Raw genomic sequence first — 22,466 nt, 5'->3', positions numbered from 1 at the left:
TCAATTTAATAAAAGGCCTGTCATGCCAGACACAATGTTGGAATTTATATATTTCTTTAACTTGAATTAGAGATGTTTATTAGTAAAAGATAAAACAACTGAAATTATAAAAAAATAACCACCAATATATTAGTTAGAACTGTGCTAAATGGGTCACATATGGTGGCATATAGTTGTAATCCTAGTGGCTCAGGAGGTTGATACAGAAAGATTCCAAGTTCAAAGCCAGCCTCAGCAACTTAACGAGGCCCTAAGCAACTTAGCAACACCCTGTTTCAAAATAAAATATAAAAAAGGGCTGGGGGTGTGGCTCAGTGGTTAAGTACCCTTGGGTTCAATCCCTAGTATAAAAACAAAACAAAACAAAAAGACCGTGCTAAATGCTTTACAGCATTACCTGTTTAATTTTTACAATAGTTCTAAGAATAGAACTACTTTCCACCTTTTGAAATCTCCAGCGCCCATGAGTTAAAGTATCATGCTACTGTACACACTAAGAAAGCTGAATAAAAGAAGATGGCAAGAACCTATAATGATAACACCAAGGAGTCACTACATCACCCATGGACTGCCTACATTTCTCATTACATGCGAAAAAAAAAATCAAGGCCTTTTTTATTAACCCAATGATAAAGCACACTTACCACACTACAGAATATAGAAAATAAAAAGGAATCCATAAAATTTCCTTTAGGGCTGGGGATATAGCTCAGTTGGTAGAGTGCTTGCCTCGCATGCACTAGGCCCTGGGTTCAATCCCCAGCACCGCGCAAAAAAAAAAAAAAAAAAAAAAATCCTTTAAATACTTCATTAGAATTTAAAATTGTTGATCCAAAATTCCTCATTCACTTCAAGAGGAAAATAGAAGATTTATGTTTCAAATAATCGACTCAACGAATAAAGAAAATACACTACTCACCCAACAACAGCATATTGTTGTCCCTCGACAATGAGAACTTCAGCTGGTTTTCTTTCTTCTGTAGGTAAAGGAGTAAAGCAATAAACAAAAAGGGGTACATGATTAAACAACATACTGGAGGAAAAACCACTGAAAACAACAGTTCTGATTTCAGGCCTGGAACTATCTCATTTCTGGAAATAAACACACTTCTTCAGAAGCGACTTGGTAGAGTAAATAAAGTACACTGGGTTTGGAGTTAGATTTGGTTTTTTTCTGGGTATTGCCAATTATCATTTACCTTAGGTCAATTACTTAACTTCTCTGAGTCTCAATCTGTATCCATGAAATGCTTCAGGATTGTTGTTAATGATAGGGATAAGGATGACAAACTCCCTATCCTCTAGGCCTGACATGGCAATCAGTAAGTAGTTAAAAAACAAAGTTATTATTAGTTTGTAAAGGCAGAACTAGCTTTTCAACAGGCTCTCTTTATTACTGTCATTATCATTCTTAGAATTTGGGTTAATTTCTAAATTTAATAGACAGACTATATATTTTCTGTATTTTAATTTTTTTTCCTTTTCTTCTCTTTCTGGTACTGGGAATTGAACCCAGGAGCACTTTAGCACTGGAGCTACATCCCCAGTGTTTTTATCTTGAGACAGGTTGTCACTAAGTTGCTGAGGCAGGTCTTGCACTTGCAATCCTCCTGCCTTAGCTTCCTGAATCACTGGGATTATAGGCATGCACCACTGTACCCAGCTATGTACTTAGTTCTTAAGATTTCAACCTGGAAGTTATTTTCAGTGTGACACTTATTATTATTATATAACAAAATTCAGCATTTTGAGGTGAAAAGAACAGGAGACTGGATTATCATCCTGGATCAGTCAAATGAATTAATTGCTACAGGCAAATCATTGCTTCCCTACGATTAAAGTCCCTCTGAACTGCTGGACAAAAAAAAAGTCAACTACCTCTTTTCTTTCATGCAAAGAAGTCCATTGTGATAAAATTTCTACACACAATTCAATATGTCCTTTGGATTATAAATCTTTTTCAGGGCAAGGACTGCTTTGGAACCCAGTAAAGGAGATAAGACAGTATTCCTGAATATGAATCCTACTCTACCACCTCCTAGCTATGTAACTCTAAGTTATACTTAAACCCTTTGTGCCTCAGTTTCCATATTTATTAAGTGGTAATATTACCAGTATCCAGCTCATGGACCTGTAAATGACATGACACATGTAAAGTACTTAAAACAGTGTCTAGCACCAAATAAAAACTCAATCAGTATAGCTGCTCTTCACTAACCTTCATTTCTGCAATGCTAGGAGTGTATTTAATGACTAAATAAATGTATGGTGAATGAATAAATAACAACCCAGGATCCTCAACTTAATAAGAACTAGTAAAATAATGAACTTCTAATAGTATAGCTATGCTAGTACAAGGGTGAGAGTTGAGGAGAAAGAAAGGTATTTAAGAGAAACCTCACACTACCAGAATTCTACAATAAGGGATTGAAAATAGTTCACTTTGCAGGAAAAAAAGGACAACATTTAATTCAATCATTCTACATTTTAAAATTTTAATTTAAAAAATAATTCTGTTTAACAGCAAAATTAAAAGATTGAGCTTTCAGGGACAGAAAACATGTCCAAGCTATCCAGCAAAGATAGCATCTCCCATAGTAAGATGTCAATGAAATACAGCCTGCAAGATGAGTGATAAGTCTTATAACTATAGCTAGTGAGTATGTTCAGAGTGTTTTATTTTTCTTTTGCTTTTGCTACATAAAGGTTTTTATTTTGCTAGTATAATATAATCAATTAAAATTGCAACCTGACATGGTTACCTAGTTAAAACAATCAGCAGATAACAGAAATTTACATCATTCCTTCAATTCCTCTTTCTGTCCAATATGAACTAATCTATCTAAAACCAACCCTTGATCCCTTCCCTCTTGTCATAGTGGTAAAAGAGATAGGCTTTCTCTTGAATTCTGGACTCAACTCAGGCACCTTGCCTTGTAACTCATCCTTTCTCACTCTTATTCAAAATCAAGTTGCTTCTTATATCTGTTAAGCATGAAAATATAATTCAGCTTCCCCCCACCCAAAACAAATAAAACATCCTCTTCTCTCAACTCTGAGTAGATTAAGGAAACAATCTAATTTGTCAGTCTCTCTAGCTACCACTTCACTCACTTTTCTTTCACAACCAAACTTATTGATAAAGTGGGCTACATTTGTCTAGCCTCCCTTAGCACTGAACTGCACTCTGACACTATCACACCACTGAACTGCATGTCAAATCAATGGTCACTGTGTTTTATTCAGTCTCTTGTAGCAAAATTGTGTTTTGCAAATGTGAAGTATACAATTTGAAAATGTATCTATGTAAAAACATTAAACTTTCATTAAAATGCGTAAAATTTGAAATAATGCAATTGCCTTCTCCATTAAAAGTATCAAGTTCATAATTTCAGAATGTAATATAAAGCAATTTACATTTTCATCACAGATGACTCTATTTTAACTTGTATGCAAACGAATCTCCTAGCTATTCCATCTATTTCATATGAAACCCAACTGGTATTTGACAGAGACATTTTCTCATTGAAACTTTAATTTTTTTACTTCGATTTTTATGAATTTCTTCCTATCTCTCTGGTCCTTCTTTTTTCTTTTACCATAGTTCTTCACATTTTTTTTAAGGACTTATTTACATATTTTTTGTTTTATTCATTAAATTTAGCTTCTTTAAAACAGAATCATAACTGTTACCTTTGCTCAATATGACATGAAGTAATTAGTGTTTACTGGATGTAAAGCACATCATCCAGGGTCTAGCATATGGTTACATTCAATAATATTTGAAATATTATAAATTACAATAAATATTTTTCCTATCAAATATTTAATTGGAAGTTTTAGTTCTAGGTATTTTAATAGGCATTGTCGATTACGGTAATATTAAACATTCATACAAAATAAACAAACAATAAAAAACTGGAAGAAAGTGTGTGAAGAATACACATACCCCCTGATTTTTTTTCAGGTAAAGCAATCTTTCCATCTGATATAGAATCAACAAGATCCTGAAATTCTGCAGGAACATCAGCTTGTTTCCAGCGCTCATTGTCTAAGAGAAGACTGTTCAAAAGATCAATGAAAAGTAAACTTTAATAATATTTCAACATCATCTTCCTTGGTTGATAAGGAAGAAGAGCTTTTAAGTTTTTTTAAAATTCTGAATAACAAGTTTATTTTTTAAAAGGCATAACAATTAACAAAGTAAACATTTAAACAGATCTTAATTTCTGTACTAGAATTGTTTCAGTAATCATCATCTTCATCAGAGTCCTTTACTCTTCTGTTGAATTTAACTGCTGTTTTCTATTTGTTGGCTTAATTTTTCAAGGACTTCTATTAAGCCTTGTTCTGATATCTTCCCAATGAGTAGTCAGTACCTTGTCATCTGTATAAGGTAATTTTCTACAAAAATATGGAACGCTTCACAAATATGCATGTCATCCTTTCACAGGGGCCATGCTAATCTTCTGTGTCCAATTTTAGTGAATACTTAAGATTTTAAAAGTGCTGAACACCTTAATAAACTGGAATCATTCATAAAGAATACCAATACTTTCAGAAAACACTTATACCTCAGTCTAACCAAGAGTGATGAAACATAATTTACTTAACTTTGAGTTAAGAAAGAAGTCGAGACCTACTGAGGTTCTTCCTGATAAGCACTTTTATATAAGTAAGCATTCTAACTCCATTTTGGAAAGTGAAAATGTAATTTTAACTCCATAATCTGTCTTTAATTAAAAAAAAATTAAGATAGTCGATTAATTTATTTTTAAAATATAATTGTGTTTTCTAAAGAAAAAAATTGCACAGTAATGATACCTGAGCTTGGTTTTTCTCTCTTCATGAAATCTATTTACAAATTTATTAGCTTGGCTTTGAAGTGCTCCAAGTAATGATGTACTTTTTCTTCCACAGATCTGTTCTGTCTCTAAAATGAATGTTTCCATTAATCTAGAAAGTGTAATGAATTCCGTGGAATTTAACTTCTCAAGAAAACCATCCTAAATTAAAAAAAAAAAAAAAAAAAAAACGCAAATGTCATGATGGAAGTTAATATAAAGCCAAATATGGATGAGCTATAAAGTCAACTAAGTTTAGGGCTGGGGATATAACTCAGTTGGTAGAGTGCTTGCCTTGCAAGCACAAGGCCCTGGGTTCAGTCCCCAGCACTGGAGGAAAACAACAACAACAACAAAAAAACCAATAACCAACTAAGTGTAATAAATTTTAATATTAATTATCTTTTCCATAATATATAATTACATCATATTCACTCCTTTTGTAATTAATAAAATTTAATTTTTATCATTTTAAATGAATATTTCCCAATATTTCAGATCTAAAAACTGAACATGAAAGCTTAAGATGTCTTAAATTTAATTCTGATTCCTTTAAAACTAATACAGTGACTCAAATGAATTCAGGTCATTATATAAATTTTTCACCATCCTGGAGTTTAATTTTATTGTTTGATCACATGAATACATATGCAGATATAAAACAGCATCTTATATTCAAATTAACTATTAAGGTGTTAATTTTATAGTAAGTCCTTTAATTATTCATTTGAAAATAATACTTCAATATTTCCTATTTCTTTAATTATTTTACATCTTAGCATTTCCCTACTAGAACACACCAATAATACCATTAACTTTATTGTTAAAACTATAAAATGCATTATAGGGAAAGTACAGATATAAGCAAAGATATAATTCTGGATCTCTAACCTAACTATCCCACATATAAATATAAAATATACAAAGTATTACAAAAATACCTTTGCTCTTGACATGAGAAATTTGACGGCTCGATCATGACATATATCTGAGGCACTATACAGTAACTCTTGGATATTATTTGCCAGCTTCCCCAGTTCTAAGTCAGTTAATTTCATGTCTTCACTAACTCTGAAAATGATAAAATGAGATTTAGGGAAAACACAGTTCTCCATAGGTGATATTATCAACAAAAAAGGATAAAACACTTGAAAATTCATGTTTGAGGAAGATTCTGCGACATGCCAAATTTTAGCAATGCTTCAGAAAATGAAACCTAAATAGTAAACTTCAAAATTTATGATAGAACATCCTTAACCATGCTTAGATAATATATACCTAAATATATATTATACATATATATTTAAATAATATGTAATATATATTTAAACCAAATCTTATATAATAGTTTTTTCTCTGTAGTATTTCCAATACTTAGTTGATATTCTGATTGGAAATCTGCAGGCAGTAGAGCAAAAAAAATTTTTTTTGGCCTAGGTACAAGATGGTAGCTATGGCAGGACAGGGGTTATACACAGGCACTTAGGGAAGACATAGCAGAAGAAAGAAGGAATGTTATATCATGACAAGTGACTCTCTTTTCACTCATAATTATGAATGATATAATATTTTAAGTCATATTTACTTAATGACTGAGCATTTACTGAATGTAACTGCTAGGAACTGGAGGGATTACAATTTATAAGATGTAATACATGTTTTTCAATTTTGAAGGGAAATGTAAGGCTTGGTTTTTAAACATTTTCTCCCAAGGATATACTCATAAAGACCAATGATTTCATGTTCAGTTTAGTTTTGCCATGAGCCAAGTAAAGTTTTCTCCCATTCTGCAAGTTACAACAATTTTTAAAGAGGCTCTGATGTATGTTAATATGAAGCAAACCGCCACTCTGTGTTAAGGTATTAAGGTAAATTATTACTATCCTTCAAATTTTCAATATCAGTACATTCATTTACTAATGCTTTAAAATAACACATAAATATTCTTAAAGTACTCTCAGAAACACTGTATTGTTCAATTCCCACACAAAAGACCATTATATATATGATACCACTTACATAAAGTTTACAATTAGAAAAACCAATAGTTTTATTAAAGGTTTCCTTGAAGCAGTAGCATAGTGGCAAGGGTTTTTGGAAGAGTTGAGAATATTCTATTTCTTGACCTGAATGGTGGTTACACCAATGTTTCTGTGGTATTATTTGAGATAAACACATTAATTGGTGCATTTTCCCATGTTTGCATTATACTTCAATTAAAAAGTTAAGAACAAAAAAAAGGAGGCTATTCCCCTTGTCTTCTTGCTAATTAGGAATGCAGATAAGATGATAAAAGCTGAAATAGAGCCAGAAGTAGTAACGCACATCTGTAATCCCAGCTACTTGGGAGGCTAAGGCAAGAGGGTCCCAAGTTTGACCCTCCTGAAAACTTAGCAAAATCCCGTCTCAAAATAAAATTTTAGGGGCTGTGGAGATGGCTCAGTTGGTAGAGTGCTTGCCTCGCAAGCACAAGACCCTGGGTTCAATCCCCAGCACTGCAAAAAAAAAAAAAAAAAAAAAAAAATGAATAAAATAAAATAAAAATAAAAATTTAAAAGGGATGAGGATGTAGTTTAGCGATAAAGTGCCCCTGGATTCAATCCTTAATACTGGGCGGGGTAGGGGTGGGGGTGGGGGGTAGGGAAAAAGCTAGAATAGAGCCTTAGACACAAATGGAAGCAACATGCTGAGGATGGGAAAGCTGCCTTTTCAAGTGAGGCTCTCCTATCTCTGAAATGTTACATGGCTGAAACAAAATTTTCTATTATTTAAGTACATTTCCCTATTAAGTTTTTATCTCTCTTTGAATAGCAATTTTAGACTATGCCCTGCCTAGTAAATGTGAAAATATTAGCCAAAAAAAGAAAAAAAATATATACATATATATTTACACATAGTTCAGAGATTTGTTTTGGTAGGAAGGGGTGTTATAGCCGGCTTAATGCTGTAACTGTGACTTCTATAAACTCCTAGACCATAGGTTGATTTATGTAAAGGTGATCAAAAGTACTAAGTCTTATTATTCTTAATAATATCCAAATTCAAACTATCCTCTTAGGCCAGAAAATTTTATTAGCTCTGTTCTGTCTTTTAGACACCAGAGATTACTGGGATACCTCATGAACTTTGAATACAGTCTATGGATTAGGTGGTAATAATGTATCAATGTTTTCTTGTATTAAATTGATATAATATGATTATGCAGAAGAGTACTCGTGTTCAGGAAATACATACTGTAATATCTGAGATAATGGGGCATCATTCCTACAACCCACTGTCAAATGATTCAGAAAAACATTAGCATGAGAGACAAAGAGGGGGGAGGGGGAAAAAAAGGAGGGAGACAGAAGGTAATGTGATAAACTCTTAATTGGGTAATCTGTATGATGGATATATGAGTGTTTTGTACTATCATGACAACTTTTCTGTAAATGTGAATTTCAAAATAAGTTTTTAAAATAATGTTTAAAAAGACAGTGTACTGAACTTGGAAATTCATGTCTTTGAAAAACCAAAAATTGTGTATCAACAGATCTTTGCTATATATAAATACAAAGGTGAGGAAAAAAACAAAGAAAAATGACCAAAGCAATAACTGACTTGGGTTCCAGAACAAATTCTGCCACTAGTGACTAAGCTCTCAGGGCATCAGTAACCATATCACTGAAATAAGGGCATTCAATTAAATAAGTTAATAAATTAAAGTTCCTTTATTGCCTTAATATTGTGTAATTTCTCCATTACCTCTGCATCTCACATCTGTACCTTCCCTGCATTTTCAGAGACATGTTTAATAAAATTAATATTTTTGTTAAATTCCAAGACAAATGTTTATTTTTTTTAATCAAATGAATATTCAAAATCTTACTGAAACCATTAATAAATGATGTAAAAAATCTTGTCAATTTGGCAACAGTCACCATACTCACATAATATCCACACCTCCTGGAGTAGCAGATGATGATGTCTGCTCTTTGCTAGATGAAGAATCAGTAGTACATTCTGGTTCAGATACTGAATCACTGCTGCAGGGTTCACTATTTGGAGAGGCATTTCTTTGTGAGGAAGCATCAACTACTATAGGCGTTAATTCGCCCTCACTGAATGCATCACTTATAAACATGCCTTCATGGATTAAATAAGCCACCTCTGTGTCCAATGAATTATCTTTTGCAGCATTCTTCTGCTGTGAAATCTCCTCCAATTCTCGAGTCCTTTGGTTTTTGTCAAGAACTGAGAGAACAACATTGTGAATGATATTCAATGTTGCCTAAAAAAAAAAAAAAAAACAGGATATTACTTGTAAAGGATTTATAATATCTTGTGAATTCTGTGCTGTGCGCTAATTTTGAACATCTACCATAAATGAGTCAAGGTCAGGCATACCAGAATTTCTACCAATTTTTTATTACACAGTAATAGTGATTTGTTAAAACAAACAAACAAACAAAAACAACAACAACAAAAACTGCTCAGGAAAAATTAGGTGCACTAAAGCTTAGTGCTATATATTGTTTTCTTTTGGCATTGGGGATTGAACCCAGAGGCACTTTACCACTTAATTACACCTCACCAAGTGGCTTACAGCCTAAGTTGCTGAGGTTGGCCTTGAACTTGGAATACTCCTGCCTCAGCCTCCCAAACCACTGGGATTACAGGTGTGTGCCACCAAACCCAGCTTAGTTATTTTTTTAAGTGGAATTCTTAAAATATATATTTCTCTAGCCTCTTATGTGGGCTACATCAGTATATCATAAATATGAGAATCATATTAGTTCATATGCCTGCTTATTATTATTCTTATTCCTTACCACACCTAGGCTATGCCCATCTCTCATCTCATCTCACCTCATCCCTTCTCTCACCTATTCACTACACTGTGGATATTCTGGTTCTCTTTCTATTCTTCTAATATTCCAAGATGGTTCCCATCTCAGTGCCTTCCCTTCTGGTTCTGTGCAGAATGATGTGTGAAGTTTGGTTTTGCATACTTCTCATCACTCAGTTTCTGGCATAAATAGTAACTTTTCTCCAAAAGGCCTTCCCTGACTCTCTTCTCAGCAGCTCTACCCTATTATCTATTTGTTTTTTAAAAAAGAAAATCTATTATTATCTAAAATTATCTTTTTATTTGTCCGAGTTCTTCTGCTATGTTAGCTCCATGAGCTATTATAAGCCTATAACCTAGAATAGTGCCTGTTAAATAAGTTCTCAATAAATATTGATTATAATCTTTATGAACTTAACCAATAAAGGACTATTTTGCCCAATTTAACATTCAATGTTGCATTCTAATAATTTCTTGCTCCCTTTCTTAAAACCTTGATTTCTTTTTCTACATGGTTCTAGAAAAGCAAACTCCAACTTCACAACTCCAAAGTCAGCATAGGGTCTAAGTTAATAAAACCAGCATTTGGAAATACTAGGGTCTGAACTTAAAGGTAGACAGACTGAGAATTGCAGAAAAAATAGACCTGATGACATCACCAATCTATTAAGCACTTAAAGGCTGAGTTACCTCCGTATTTTTTCAGTTATATAAGCTAATAAATTCTCTTACTAGTTTGAGACACTGAGTTGTGTCTCCCATTACTTGGAAATGAAAGCACTCTGAAGTGATACACTATCTCAGAATATACAGCAGATACAGCCTTCAAGAATTTTAGTAGCAGTGTCTTATTTTTCCCCTTCAATTATTGCTAATTTCTGTCTTGTCACAAATTTGCTGTTTACAACAGTCCACCACTGCTGCTTGTAAGTCCCATTACTGTCCAATCTTTCATGTGCAGATTTCTCCAATCTTTCTGTTTCTTCTATCTTGCTTTCTTTCTAGCAGCTTTTTTAAAAAATTTATTTTCTTAATAACAAGACCATGATGAGGGACAAGGTCTTTTGTAACCAACACCTCCTCTATCTATACCTCCCCCTATGGTATAGCAGTCATGCAAAACTGAACCCACCTTCCAACTTCATTCAGAGTATTCTCAACCTCCCTGCCTCATGATTAGTTCACACAAGAAAATCCAGACCTAAACTAACTCAGTACATAGTATTTTCCCGACCACAATGACTGGGCATGTGACCTAAATTAAATTAGTTCAATTAATTAAAGCCAAGAACTTTCATTTGATGACTGAGAAGAAACATCTTGTTCTAGGTGGTATAGGGTGCAAATATGGCAGATCTGGAACTGATGGAGCCAACAAGAAAGAGGAAGACAAAGTTTGACAACAGAGAAATTAAGCTTGAGAACCATGACAAAAAAATGCATAAAGCTCATCTACTCTTGGGCTATTTTTAGGTACCTAGGCTTTATTCTTTAAACTCATTTGGTTTGAATACTTTGTCCCTTTGGACTGACAATATCTCAACTGAAACAGTAAATTTTCCATATAATTAGTATTAGGGTTTTTACAATATCTATAGTCCTAAACATTTGGTGACTATTTTTCCCAAGCCCAGGGCTATTTACGCTTAAGGATGCCAGAAAACTGGTCTCCAAAAAACATTTGACAATATATATTAGATTCAATAGATGAAATTCTGCCAGATACTAAGGAAACAAACTTTCCATCCTAGAGTGTTTGCCCTATTTGTGTGTAGCCTTGTGGAGAGGGATCCAATGCTGGTAAAAACTGCTGAGACTTACTCAAAGCCTTAACAGTTCACATTCTGGCACTATGTCAAGCTTGAGCTAGCTCCTCTAATTCCTGTTGAGATCCTTATATCTATCAGAACCTGAAAAAAATGGTTAATAGTATTCAAACTGGTAGCTTCAAACAGCTCACAATTAAAGAAGCTGTACTGAATGGTTATATGGCCATTTAAGTATGGATATGGTTTTGTATCAGAGAGATCACAGGCACCCACGGCAGAGTTGCTATGTTTGAAGACAAATATTTAATATCTTGTTATATCTAATATATTATTTGAGTGTTCTTGGACCATGTGTGATCAGCATCTATCTGAATAAAATGTGTAAAAAAAGAAAAAGTAGAACCGAGTAGAAGAAAATCAGGTCTCAAGGACTCCCCACTCAAGAAGGGATCATCACCCTAACAATGTTTTGCAGGAATGGGTCAAGTCTGGTAGGGATGTATTACTTCCCTCAAAAGCAATTAGTTATAAAGAGATAAGCCTGGCTCCTTGCTTCCTCTATCTCACCTTATGACTTCTTCCTCACATATTCAACCACTTGGGCTATGGATGTGGCTCAGTGGGGAGCACTTGCCTAGCATACATACATAGGCTCTGGTTTTGATCCCAGCACCATTAAAAATGAAAAATCCTTTAACATATTCCCACCATTGTGATGCTATCCAGCATGAGATTCAAGCAGATACACCATGCTCTCGAACCTTCAAAGTTCAGTAAACCTCTTTTCTTTACAAAGTACCCAGGTTCAGATATTTTGTTAAAAACAACACAAAATGCACTTAGGGTAACCACATAGAAAAACTAATTTAAACTGGATACAAGTGGAGCATACCTTTAATCCCAAAGATTTGGGAGGCAAAGGCAGGACAATCACAAAGTTTGAGGCCCGCCTCACCTAATTAACAAGACCCTGTCTTAAAAATAAAATAGGGGCTGGGGCTGTGGCTCAGTGGTACAGCGCTTGCCTAGCACTAGCATGTGTGAGGCACCGGGTTTGATTCTCAGCACCACATATAAATAAATGAATAAAATAAAAAGTTTATCAACATCCAAAAAAAAAAAGGAATAAAAAAAACTGGGGATATATATATAGCTCAGTGGCAAAGCACCCCTGGTTTAATCTCTAGTATCAAAAAAAAAAAAAAGAAAGAAAAATTAATTCAAAATAGAGAAAAGATCTAAACATAATACTTAATGTTATAAAATTCTTAATAGAAAATACAGGGGAAAAGTTTCAAGACACTGGGCTAGAATTGATTTTTTTGGATATGCCAAATGCACAGGCAACAAAAGAAAAAAATCAGATAAATTGTACAATACCAAAATAAAAACTTTTTATGGCATCAAAAGATACCATTAATAGCTGGGCATGATGTCACGCGCCTGTAATCCCAGTGATTTGAGAGGCTGAGGCTGAAGCAAGAAGATCGCAAGTTCAAAGCCAGTCTCCTCAACAAATTATGAGGACCTAAGCAACTCAATAAGACCCTGTCTCTAACAAATTATAAGGAAAAAAAAAAAAAAAAAAAAAAAAAAAAGCAGGGAAGCTGGGGATGTGCCTAGGTGGTTAACCACCTCTGGGTTCAATCCCTGGTACCAAAAAAAAGAAAAAGAAAAGAAACAAAGGTACCACTAACAGAGTGAAAAGACAATTCATGGAACTGGATAAAGTATTTGTAAATCATGTATCTGATAAGAGGTTAATATCCAGGATATATAAAGAATTCTTACAGCTCAACAAGAAAACAAATAACCCAATTAAATAAAAGGCAAAGTCATTTCTCCAAAGAAGGCATAAAATAAGCACATGATACTCAACATCACTCATCATTACAGAAATGCAAATTAAACCATAGTGAAATACCACCACAAACCCATTAAGATGGTTCAAATCAGAAAATAACAAGTGTTAGCAAAAATGTAGAGAATAGAAATACTGTGCACTGTTAGCAGGAATGTAAAATGGTACAGTTGCTATGGAAAACAGTATGAGTTCCTCAAAAAAACAGAATTACAATATGATCCAGCAATTCCATTTCTGGGTATATTCCCAAAAGAACTAATAACAGGCACTCGAAGAGATATTTATATGTCTATGTTCATGACAGCATTACTCACAACAGCCAAAAGGTGTTAGTAAATCAAATGGCAGATGAATGAATAAACTAAATGTACTATAGCTGTATAATAAAATGGCATTTGGCCTTAAAAAGGAAGGGAATTCTAATACATGCTACAACATGAATGACAGTTTGAAGACATTAGGCTACATGAAATAAGCCAGTCACAAAAGGATACATATTATATGACTCCACCTATGAGTTACTTAATATTAGTTAAACTAGTACAGTCAGAAAGTAGAATGGTGGTTTCCAGGGGCAAGGGGGAAAACAGGGCACTGTTTAATAGTTTATTTTGCAAGATAAAAATGTTCTGTGGATGGATGGTAGTTATGGCTGCACAAGGTGAATGAGTGCAGTGCCTCAGAACTGTATACTTAATAGTTAAATTTCGTGTTATGTTCATCTTACTAAAATAAAAAAAAATACTAAAACATAACAGCAATATAGATCCTCAACTCATAAATAATTGCTCAAAGGAAAATTTTCAAACCCTAATCTTTCCATTGTTTATCCATTCAAAAAAGCTATTAAAATATTCTGATGCTTTAATGTCTTTTAAAAATATCATTTACTTTAATACTAAAATATATTGTTTTTGAGAAACACAAGAACATAGGATAGCAAATTATTTAGCCTTAGTAATTAAACAAGAAAATCAAATACTATAGGTTATTCCTGTAACACAGTAAACACTATTAAAAAGCAAAAACCTTTTTCTAATTGTAAAAATAATGCCTCTCAAAAAAAAAAAATTATGGAAAACAAAATAAAAGTTTTAAATGACATGTAATTCAACCACCTAAAATAATCACCAAAAATATAAGCTCTTTGTTTTATGAGCAGGATAAAAAATATTTTTGACACAGATGAAATCACATATAAGTAGGTCTCATATCTTGTTTTTTCATTTAATATTATAATGTACCCATCTGAGGCCAGCCTGGGCAACTTGATGAGATCCTGTCTCAAAATAAAATCTAAAAAGGGTTGGAGACATAGTGGTAGAGCTGCCCTGGGTTCAATTTCCAGTGCTGCAAAGAAAAAGAAAAAAGGGAAGAAGGGGGAGAAAAAAAAAGCTCGAAATTATGTAATTAACATTATTTTTCAGTGAAATATTTCCTTATAGAATCACAAACATTTTAAGGTAAAAAGAACTATATTTGAAGGTTACAAGGCATCTTCAAAGATGTTCGACATAATTACTAGTTTAAGCAGCTCAAATATGAAAACAAGAAATTACAACTATGATAAATCAGAGTTCCTATGTTGTACATACATCAAATAATAATTCTACTTAGTTTTAACATAATGTAAAAGTGGAAGCATTACTTTAAAAATTATAGGAAAAAAGTTGGTCAATTCTATTATTCAATTTAGGAGTTCTGTATATCCAAATATGTAATAACAGATGGTGTGACAAGGTCATAAAACCTAAGAAAAAAGTAAAAACATGGTCAAGTTCTTAAACAATTCATAGATCCACACTTGCTGTCTTTCACTGTCATGGGTAGGATCTACAGTTTGTTCCTACCAGTCTCAAGCATTTAAATTATGCACATTCTATAAAACTTGTCTGACCCTGACTGAAGAGCTTCTACATGTAACTCAGCATTGCTCCAATGTCAGTAAAGAAAATTTATGTGGTAGAGAAGTACCAAAGCACCCAAGATGATTTAACTAATACTCATGAGATGCTAGGGATGTTAACTAGCACATACAACACAACACCAACACTTAATAACTCAATATCAAACTTCAAAAATGGCTCCTTTAAATATGACATTAAGTAATTTTTAATGACCACATTGTTATTAAAACACAGCTATGACATATTAGTGATTTCTAAAGTTTGGATCTAGAATGTACCACAAAAGCTCATGTGTTTAAGGCTTGGTCCCTGTTATAAGTACATATAAGGTGTTCCCCTAAAGCTCCTGTTAATGCCAGAATATTCAGAGATAAAATGATTAGGTTATGAAAGCTGTAACGTGATCATTCGATCCTAGTTTGAATGGACTGATTAGTTAGTGACTGTACTAGGGTGGGGCATAGTAGGAGGCGGTGGGTCACTTAGAGGTGAGCATCTTTCTTTCCTGTGGCCCCTTCTCCCTTCCTCCCTGTTTTCCTGATAGTATGAGGGGAGTAGCTTGCTTCTCTCTGCCACATCCTTCCCCTATGATGTGCTGCCTCACTTTAGGCCCAGGGCAATACAGTCAGGTGACCATGAACTGAACCTCTGAAACCATGAGCCAAAATAAACTTTTACTCCTCTACACTGTTCTTGTCAAGTATTTTGCTAAAGCTAACTAATACAGTACCTATTTTAGAAATTTTCAGAGGCGAGGCTTTGGGAAGTGACTGGATCATGAGGGCTCTAATTTTATCAATGGATTAACCCACTGATGGATTCATAGCCAAATGAACTATTGAAGGTGGTGAAAACTATGTGGTGGAAGGGAGTGGGTTCTTGGGGGCATTTCTTTGGAGACTATATTTTGTCCCTAGCCCCTTCCTCAACCCTATACTTTCTGCTTTTGGCAACCATGAGGTGGTAGTGAACAGCTACACTTCACCATACCCTCCCTGCCACAACATTATACCTCATCCAGCCCGCAGGAATGGGGCCAAGCAACTAAGGACTGAAACCATGAACCAAAATGTATCTTTACTCCTTTGTTTCTTTTCCTCAGGTATTTTGCCACAGTGACAGAATAGTAATACAGTGATTCCAAACAATATGTATTATAGTCTGTGACAATTTTCCTTTAAAGAAAAAAATTTATGGCATGTGTTATCTTTATATGATTACACAAATGATAGGCCTTTACTTCATGTACAAACAGAAACATGTATCCCATTTGTTTACAATAAAAATAAAAGTTGTACCCCATTTGTGTACAATGAATCAAAAAATAAAAATAAAAATAAATAAGTAAATAAAATTAAATAAAATTAAACGGTCTGGCTAAAGAGACATGTAATATATACTGTTTGATTGAACCTTAGAACAGAAAAATGAAACAAAAACCTACAATAACAGATAGTGAGATAATTTGAATATGAACAATATGCTAAAAAATAGTATTATATCAACATTAAATTCCTAGAAAAATTATTGGTTTGGGATGAGTTTTTTAGTGTTTCACAATATTGAACCTCTGTATAATCTAGAAGGATCTGACATCATAAAATCACAAAAGGAGACCAGTGTGGCAGCACAGGTCTGTGATCCCAGCTACTAGGAAGGCTGAGGAAGGAGGACCACAAATTCCAGGCCAGCCTAGGCAAACTCTGTGAGGCCCTGTCTCAAAACAAAAAACAAAAAGGACTGGAAATGCAGCTGAGTGGTAAAGCACCCTTGGGTTTTATTCCCAGAACCAAAGGGAAAAAAAAAAAAAATCACAGGAGGAAAAATTATTATTTAATATTTAATGCCAAGTATGCTCTATAATATTTCTTTTTAATGTAGAAAAAAATCATTCAAAGTTTAAGAATTGCCAAAATACTGGGCACTTCATTTCTTATTTAAAACCAAGCCTCAAACTATCCCTATTTGCGGATGATATGATTATATACTTAGAGGAACCAGGAAATTCCACCAGAAAACTGTTAGAACTCATAAGTGAATTCAGTAAAGTGGCAGGTTACAAGATCAATGCTCATAAATCCAATGCATTTTTATACATAAGTGAGGAATCCTCAGAAAGAGAAATTATGAAAACTACCCCATTCACCATAGCATCGAAAAAAATAAAATACTTGGGAATCAATCTCACAAAAGAGGTGAAAGACCTCTACAATGAGAACTACAGAACACTAAAGAAAGAAATCGAAGAAAACCTTAGAAGATGGAAAGATCTCCCATGTTCTTGGACAGGCCGAATTAATATTTTCAAAATGGCCATACTACCAAAAGTGCTATACAGATTCAATGCAATCCCAATTAAAATCCCAATGACGTACCTTACAGAAATAGAGCAAGCAATCATGAAATTCATCTGGAAGAATAAGAAACCCAGAATAGCTAAAGCAGTCCTTCGCAGGAAAAATGAAGCAGGGGGTATCGCAATATCAGAACTTCAACTTTATTACAAAGCAATAGTAACAAAGACGGCATGGTACTGGTACCAAAATAGACAGGTAGATCAATGGTACAGAATAGAGGACACGGACACAAACCCAAATAAATACAACTTTCTAATACTAGACAAAGGGGCCAAAAATATGCAATGGAGAAAAGATAGCCTCTTCAACAAATGGTGCTGGGAGAATTGGAAATCCATATGCAACAGAATGAAACTAAACCCATATCTCTCACCCTGCACAAAACTCAACTCAAAATGGATTAAGGACCTGGGAATCAGACCAGAGACTCTGCAGATTATAGAAGAAAAAGTAGGTCCCGATCTTCAACATGTCGGCCTAGGACCAGACTTCCTCAACAGGACTCCCATAGCACAAGAAATAAAAGCAAGAATCAATAACTGGGATAGATTCAAACTAAAAAGCTTTCTCTCAGCAAAGGAAACTATCAGTAATGTGAAGAAAGAGCCTACAGAGTGGGAGAATGTCTTTGCCAATCATACTTCAGATAGAGCACTAATCTCCAGAATCTATAAAGAACTCAAAAAACTCTACACCAACAATACAAATAATCCAATCGACAAATGGGCTAAGGAAATGAACAGACACTTCACAGAAGAAAATGTACAAGCAATCAATAAACATATGAAAAAATGTTCAACATCTCTAGTAATAAGAGAAATGCAAATCAAAACCACCCTAAGATTCCATCTCACCCCAATTAGAATGGCGATTATCAAAAATACAAGCAACAGGTGTTGGTGAGGATGTGGGGAGAAAGGTACACTCATACATTGCTGGTGGGGCTGCAAATTAGTGCAGCCACTCTGGAAAGCAGTGTGGAGATTCCTTAGAAAACTTGGAATGGACCCTCCATTTGACCCAGCTATCCCACTCCTTGGCCTATACCCAAAGGACCTAAAATCAGCATACTACAGAGATACAGCCACATCAATGTTCATAGCTGCTCAATTCACAATAGCCAGACTATGGAACCAACCTAGATGCCCTTCAATTGATGAGTGGATAAAGAAACTGTGGTATATATACACAATGGAATATTACTCAGCCATAAAGAATGACAAAATTATGGCATTTGCAGGCAAATGGATGAAATTGGAGAATATCATGCTAAGTGAGATAAGCCAATCTCAAAAAGCCAAGGGACGAATGATATCGCTAATAAGTGGAGGATGACACATAAAGGGGGGGAGGGAAGGGTTAATGTTAGGGTTAGAGTTAGGGTTAGGGAGGGGGGCAAGTATGGAGGAAGAAAGTACTGTATAGAGGGTAAAGAGGGGTGGGAGGGGTGGGGGGAAGGGAAAAAATAACAGAATGAATCAAACAACATTACTGTATGTGGATTTATGATTACACAAATGGTATGCCTTTGCGCCATGTACAAACAGAGAGGCAACATGTATCCCATTTGTTTACAATAAAAAAAAAAAAAACCAAGCCTCTTTAGAAAAATTAGAAAAACAAGTTAATGATATTTTATTGTAGCTCAATTATATACACATATACATACCAGAGGAAAAAAAAATTTAGGGATATTCTGAACAAACTAATATGTAAGCTTACCTTAACTCTCTGTAGGAAAATTTTAAACTTAGAAAAAATATCCTTCAACAGATCAAACCACTGAGGAAAATTCAACATTCTCATCTGATCTGCAAGCCTAGAAAAAAATAATTGAAGAAAAACAATGATGTCTCTGGACCAATATGATAACATCTACAAATGGGAAGAAATGTTACTAAATACTATATAGTAACAAGAATAAAATGCAATTTTAGCTAGATCTCTAACACAGAACTTTGAGTTGAAGAGGTCAATTAACAGAACAATTCCTACTTATTTAAAAAGCTTTAAGATTAGTGTAAATAAGGATGCTAACATAAACTTTATCACATATCAATTCAATGTGAACATATTCTGTGACCATTGAAGGAATAAACCATAGAGAAATAAACCAATTTTGGTAAAAGGTAAGACTATCTTCTGGAATAAAAATAGAAATGTAACATCTCCCTCAACAAATTTAATGACCTGCTTTTCTAACTACAAAGTGCTTTTCTACATCTGAGAAGGAATATAACATGATGATTAAGAACATGGGCTCTGAAGCCATACTGCCATGATTCAAACTTTCAGCAGCTTACTGGAATTATTAGCTATATACCTGCCTAGTGACCAGTCCTCATGCTCCCATTTTTTCATATTAACATGGGGAAAGTAATAAAATCTCCCTTATATAGCTTTGTAAATATTAAATGAGTTAATAAAAAGTGCTTAAAGCAATGCATGGTACTTTTAAAATATGCTGTGTAACTATGAGCCTCTATTATTTGATAGCTCACATCAATCAATAACTTTAAAAATAAAACAGATCAGTGCAAAACAATTCCACAAAGATATTTCATAGTACTAAAATGACTTATTACTCTATCTTTTTTAATATGTACTTTTAGTTGTTGATTAACCTTTATTTTATTTATTTATATGTGGTGCTGAGAATTGAACCCAGTGCCTCACACATGCTAGGCCAGTGCTCTACCACTGAGCCACAACCCCAGTCCCATACTCTAAATTTATAATGAATGCTGCTGAAGCCAGGAGTTCATTTTCAAAAAATATGCCTATACTAGGTATATTAAAATTCTCTACTGAAGTTGAGAAAATTCACTACAAAAGAAGAAAATGAAATCACCAAATCTCCATGTCTGTGGGGTTTCTAACAGAGTATCAATGACTCATAAGTTTTCCACATATTAACAGACCTTTCTTTAATAGAGTCGCTATAATTAATTCTGAAATTGAGTTTTTACAATCTTCATTCTGTGAGCTTGGCCCAGAAAAACTTCACAGTTGTCCTTATACTGTAATTCATATCTTAGGCCAATATTAATAAAGTTTAGATATTCCTATGAATGAGCAGTTCAGTCATAAAATACTTATCACTGTTCTCAAAATAAAATAGGAACTTCCAAGGACAAAACCCAAAAATTACAGATAGGCAATTCAAAATCAAAATCTCAAACTCCTCAAAGCCAGTGAGAAGTCTGGTTTCAATTACACAGCTGAATAAGTTAAACTTAATGCTTGCTATTCAGCTGAAATGATTATCTTCAATTTCCCCACTTTGGATCTACCTTCTATCCATCTCCCACTCTCTTCTCTGCCCTGTGAGGCCAACCTAATGGGCTTGGCCAATGAGGAACCCTTAGAAAGGCTGAAAGAAGGAAACAGTCATCACCCTTATCTGCAGTTACATGTTCTGCAGTTTTAGTTACCTGCAGTCCACACAGTCCAAAAATATTAAATGGACATTTTCAGAAATAAGCAAATCATTACGTTTTAAACTGTATGCCATCCCAAGTAGTATGATACCTGTAACAACCCATTCCTTCCTACCTATGAATCATCTCTTGGTCCAGTCTATCCATCCTGTAAATGATACCTTCCCATTAGTCACTTAGTAGCCATCTAATTTATCAGATTGAATATTTTGGCTCACACAGTTTATGTTTAAGTAACCTTTATTTTACTTAATAATGGCTCCAAAGTCATGCAAAGGAGGCATCAGGGTATAAATGTGGAAGGACAGGTTAAATGGGGCACATAGGAAAAAACAGGTATATAGCTATATGAACCTAAAACCTGGACCCCAGGGTGATGGTATTAAGGGACAGTGTGGAATCTTTAAGAGGTGGAGTCTAATGGGAGGTCTTTAGGCCACTGGGGGAAATGGCTTTGGAAGGGGTTTAGGTGAGTCTTAAGGGACCTTTAACAAATGTTCCTAATATTTTGAGCAGTCTCTAGTAGTTGGATGGGTTGATGGATGGGTAGAGTAGGTATGTTGATTCACATTACTTCATTCACCCTTACTACAATGGAGATTCTTATACCTCTCTCAGGCCATCTGTTAGTCCATCTTTTTATGACTATAAAAATACCTGAACTAGGTTACCTATATGAAGTAAAGAGGTTTTCTGGTTCACATTTCTGGAGTTTCAGATTGGTTCAGCCTTTGGTGAGGGAATAATGATGGATGGTTTCACGGTGGTGAGAGTAAGTATGGGAAGACGAGATCACATCTCAGAACAGAAAGCCAGAGAGCAATTCAGGGGTTGAATTCACACTTATAACAAGTCTTGAGACAGAGCTCAGAGGTCCCATGAGAGCCACCTTAATCTCTTCCAAGGGCACTTCCCCCAGTAATCTAAGGATCTCCCAGTAGAGCACATCTCGTAAAGGTTTCACACTATCACCCAACACCTTCATCCTGGGGACCAAGTATCCAACACATGAACCTTTGGGAGATAAATCACTTCCAAACTTTCTAACTTTCTAACCAGAGAGTTGTGGGCCTCTGGGCTGACTTCACTGAAGGCTGGGAATCTGAACTTGTTCTTCCCTCTGGACCATTGGGACCCATTTTCAAGAGAGATCCATGCACTCAATCTGAGGAATATCCCTGCAGAGATTCCCCAGAGACTCCAGTGCTCTGTGACTATACCACTAAAGAATTCAGTATTATCTGTAGTTTAAGGCATCCACTAGGGACCTTGGAATGCATCTGCTCACACATAAGGGCAGACTACTTTACTGTACACTTAAGTCTCTTCCAGTTTCCTCCCTGAAGAGTTACCTCAAGATGACTATTTCCTCTACTCAGGGACAGAGCTTTTTCTCAACTCCTACTGTCTTTCTCCTGAATTTCAGTAACTGCTCTTTACTTGTCTTTTAAAGGTAC

At 34.5% G+C, this 22,466-nt stretch overlaps 1 protein-coding gene across 12 annotated transcripts in view; it reads right to left on the bottom strand.

Annotated features, from left to right (window-relative positions):
* Positions 1–22,466, bottom strand: part of VPS54 (VPS54 subunit of GARP complex) — a 93,514-nt gene that overhangs the window by 21,811 nt on the left and 49,237 nt on the right. For 11 of the 12 annotated variants that reach the window (XR_013758958.1, XR_013758959.1, XR_013758960.1 and 8 more), the window contains 6 exons: positions 19,292–19,388; positions 8,774–9,114; positions 5,786–5,915; positions 4,825–5,006; positions 3,950–4,062; positions 920–977 (listed from right to left, as the gene is read on the bottom strand). Coding sequence is in view for 8 of the 12 variants with exons in the window: in XM_079109679.1 (XP_078965805.1) it covers positions 920–977; positions 3,950–4,062; positions 4,825–5,006; positions 5,786–5,915; positions 8,774–9,114; positions 19,292–19,388 (921 nt within the window). In the remaining 4 variants the exon portion in view is untranslated. The remainder of the gene's footprint in view (positions 1–919; positions 978–3,949; positions 4,063–4,824; positions 5,007–5,785; positions 5,916–8,773; positions 9,115–19,291; positions 19,389–22,466) is intronic. The other variant, XM_079109683.1, reaches the window with a different exon arrangement.

The sequence above is a fragment of the Sciurus vulgaris genome (assembly GCF_902686455.1).
Source record: "Sciurus vulgaris genome assembly, chromosome: 14".
In the NCBI taxonomy this organism is placed as follows: Eukaryota; Metazoa; Chordata; class Mammalia; order Rodentia; family Sciuridae; genus Sciurus; species Sciurus vulgaris.
Note: the sequence above shows the minus strand (reverse complement) of the source record. Positions and strands in the feature narration are given on the sequence as shown.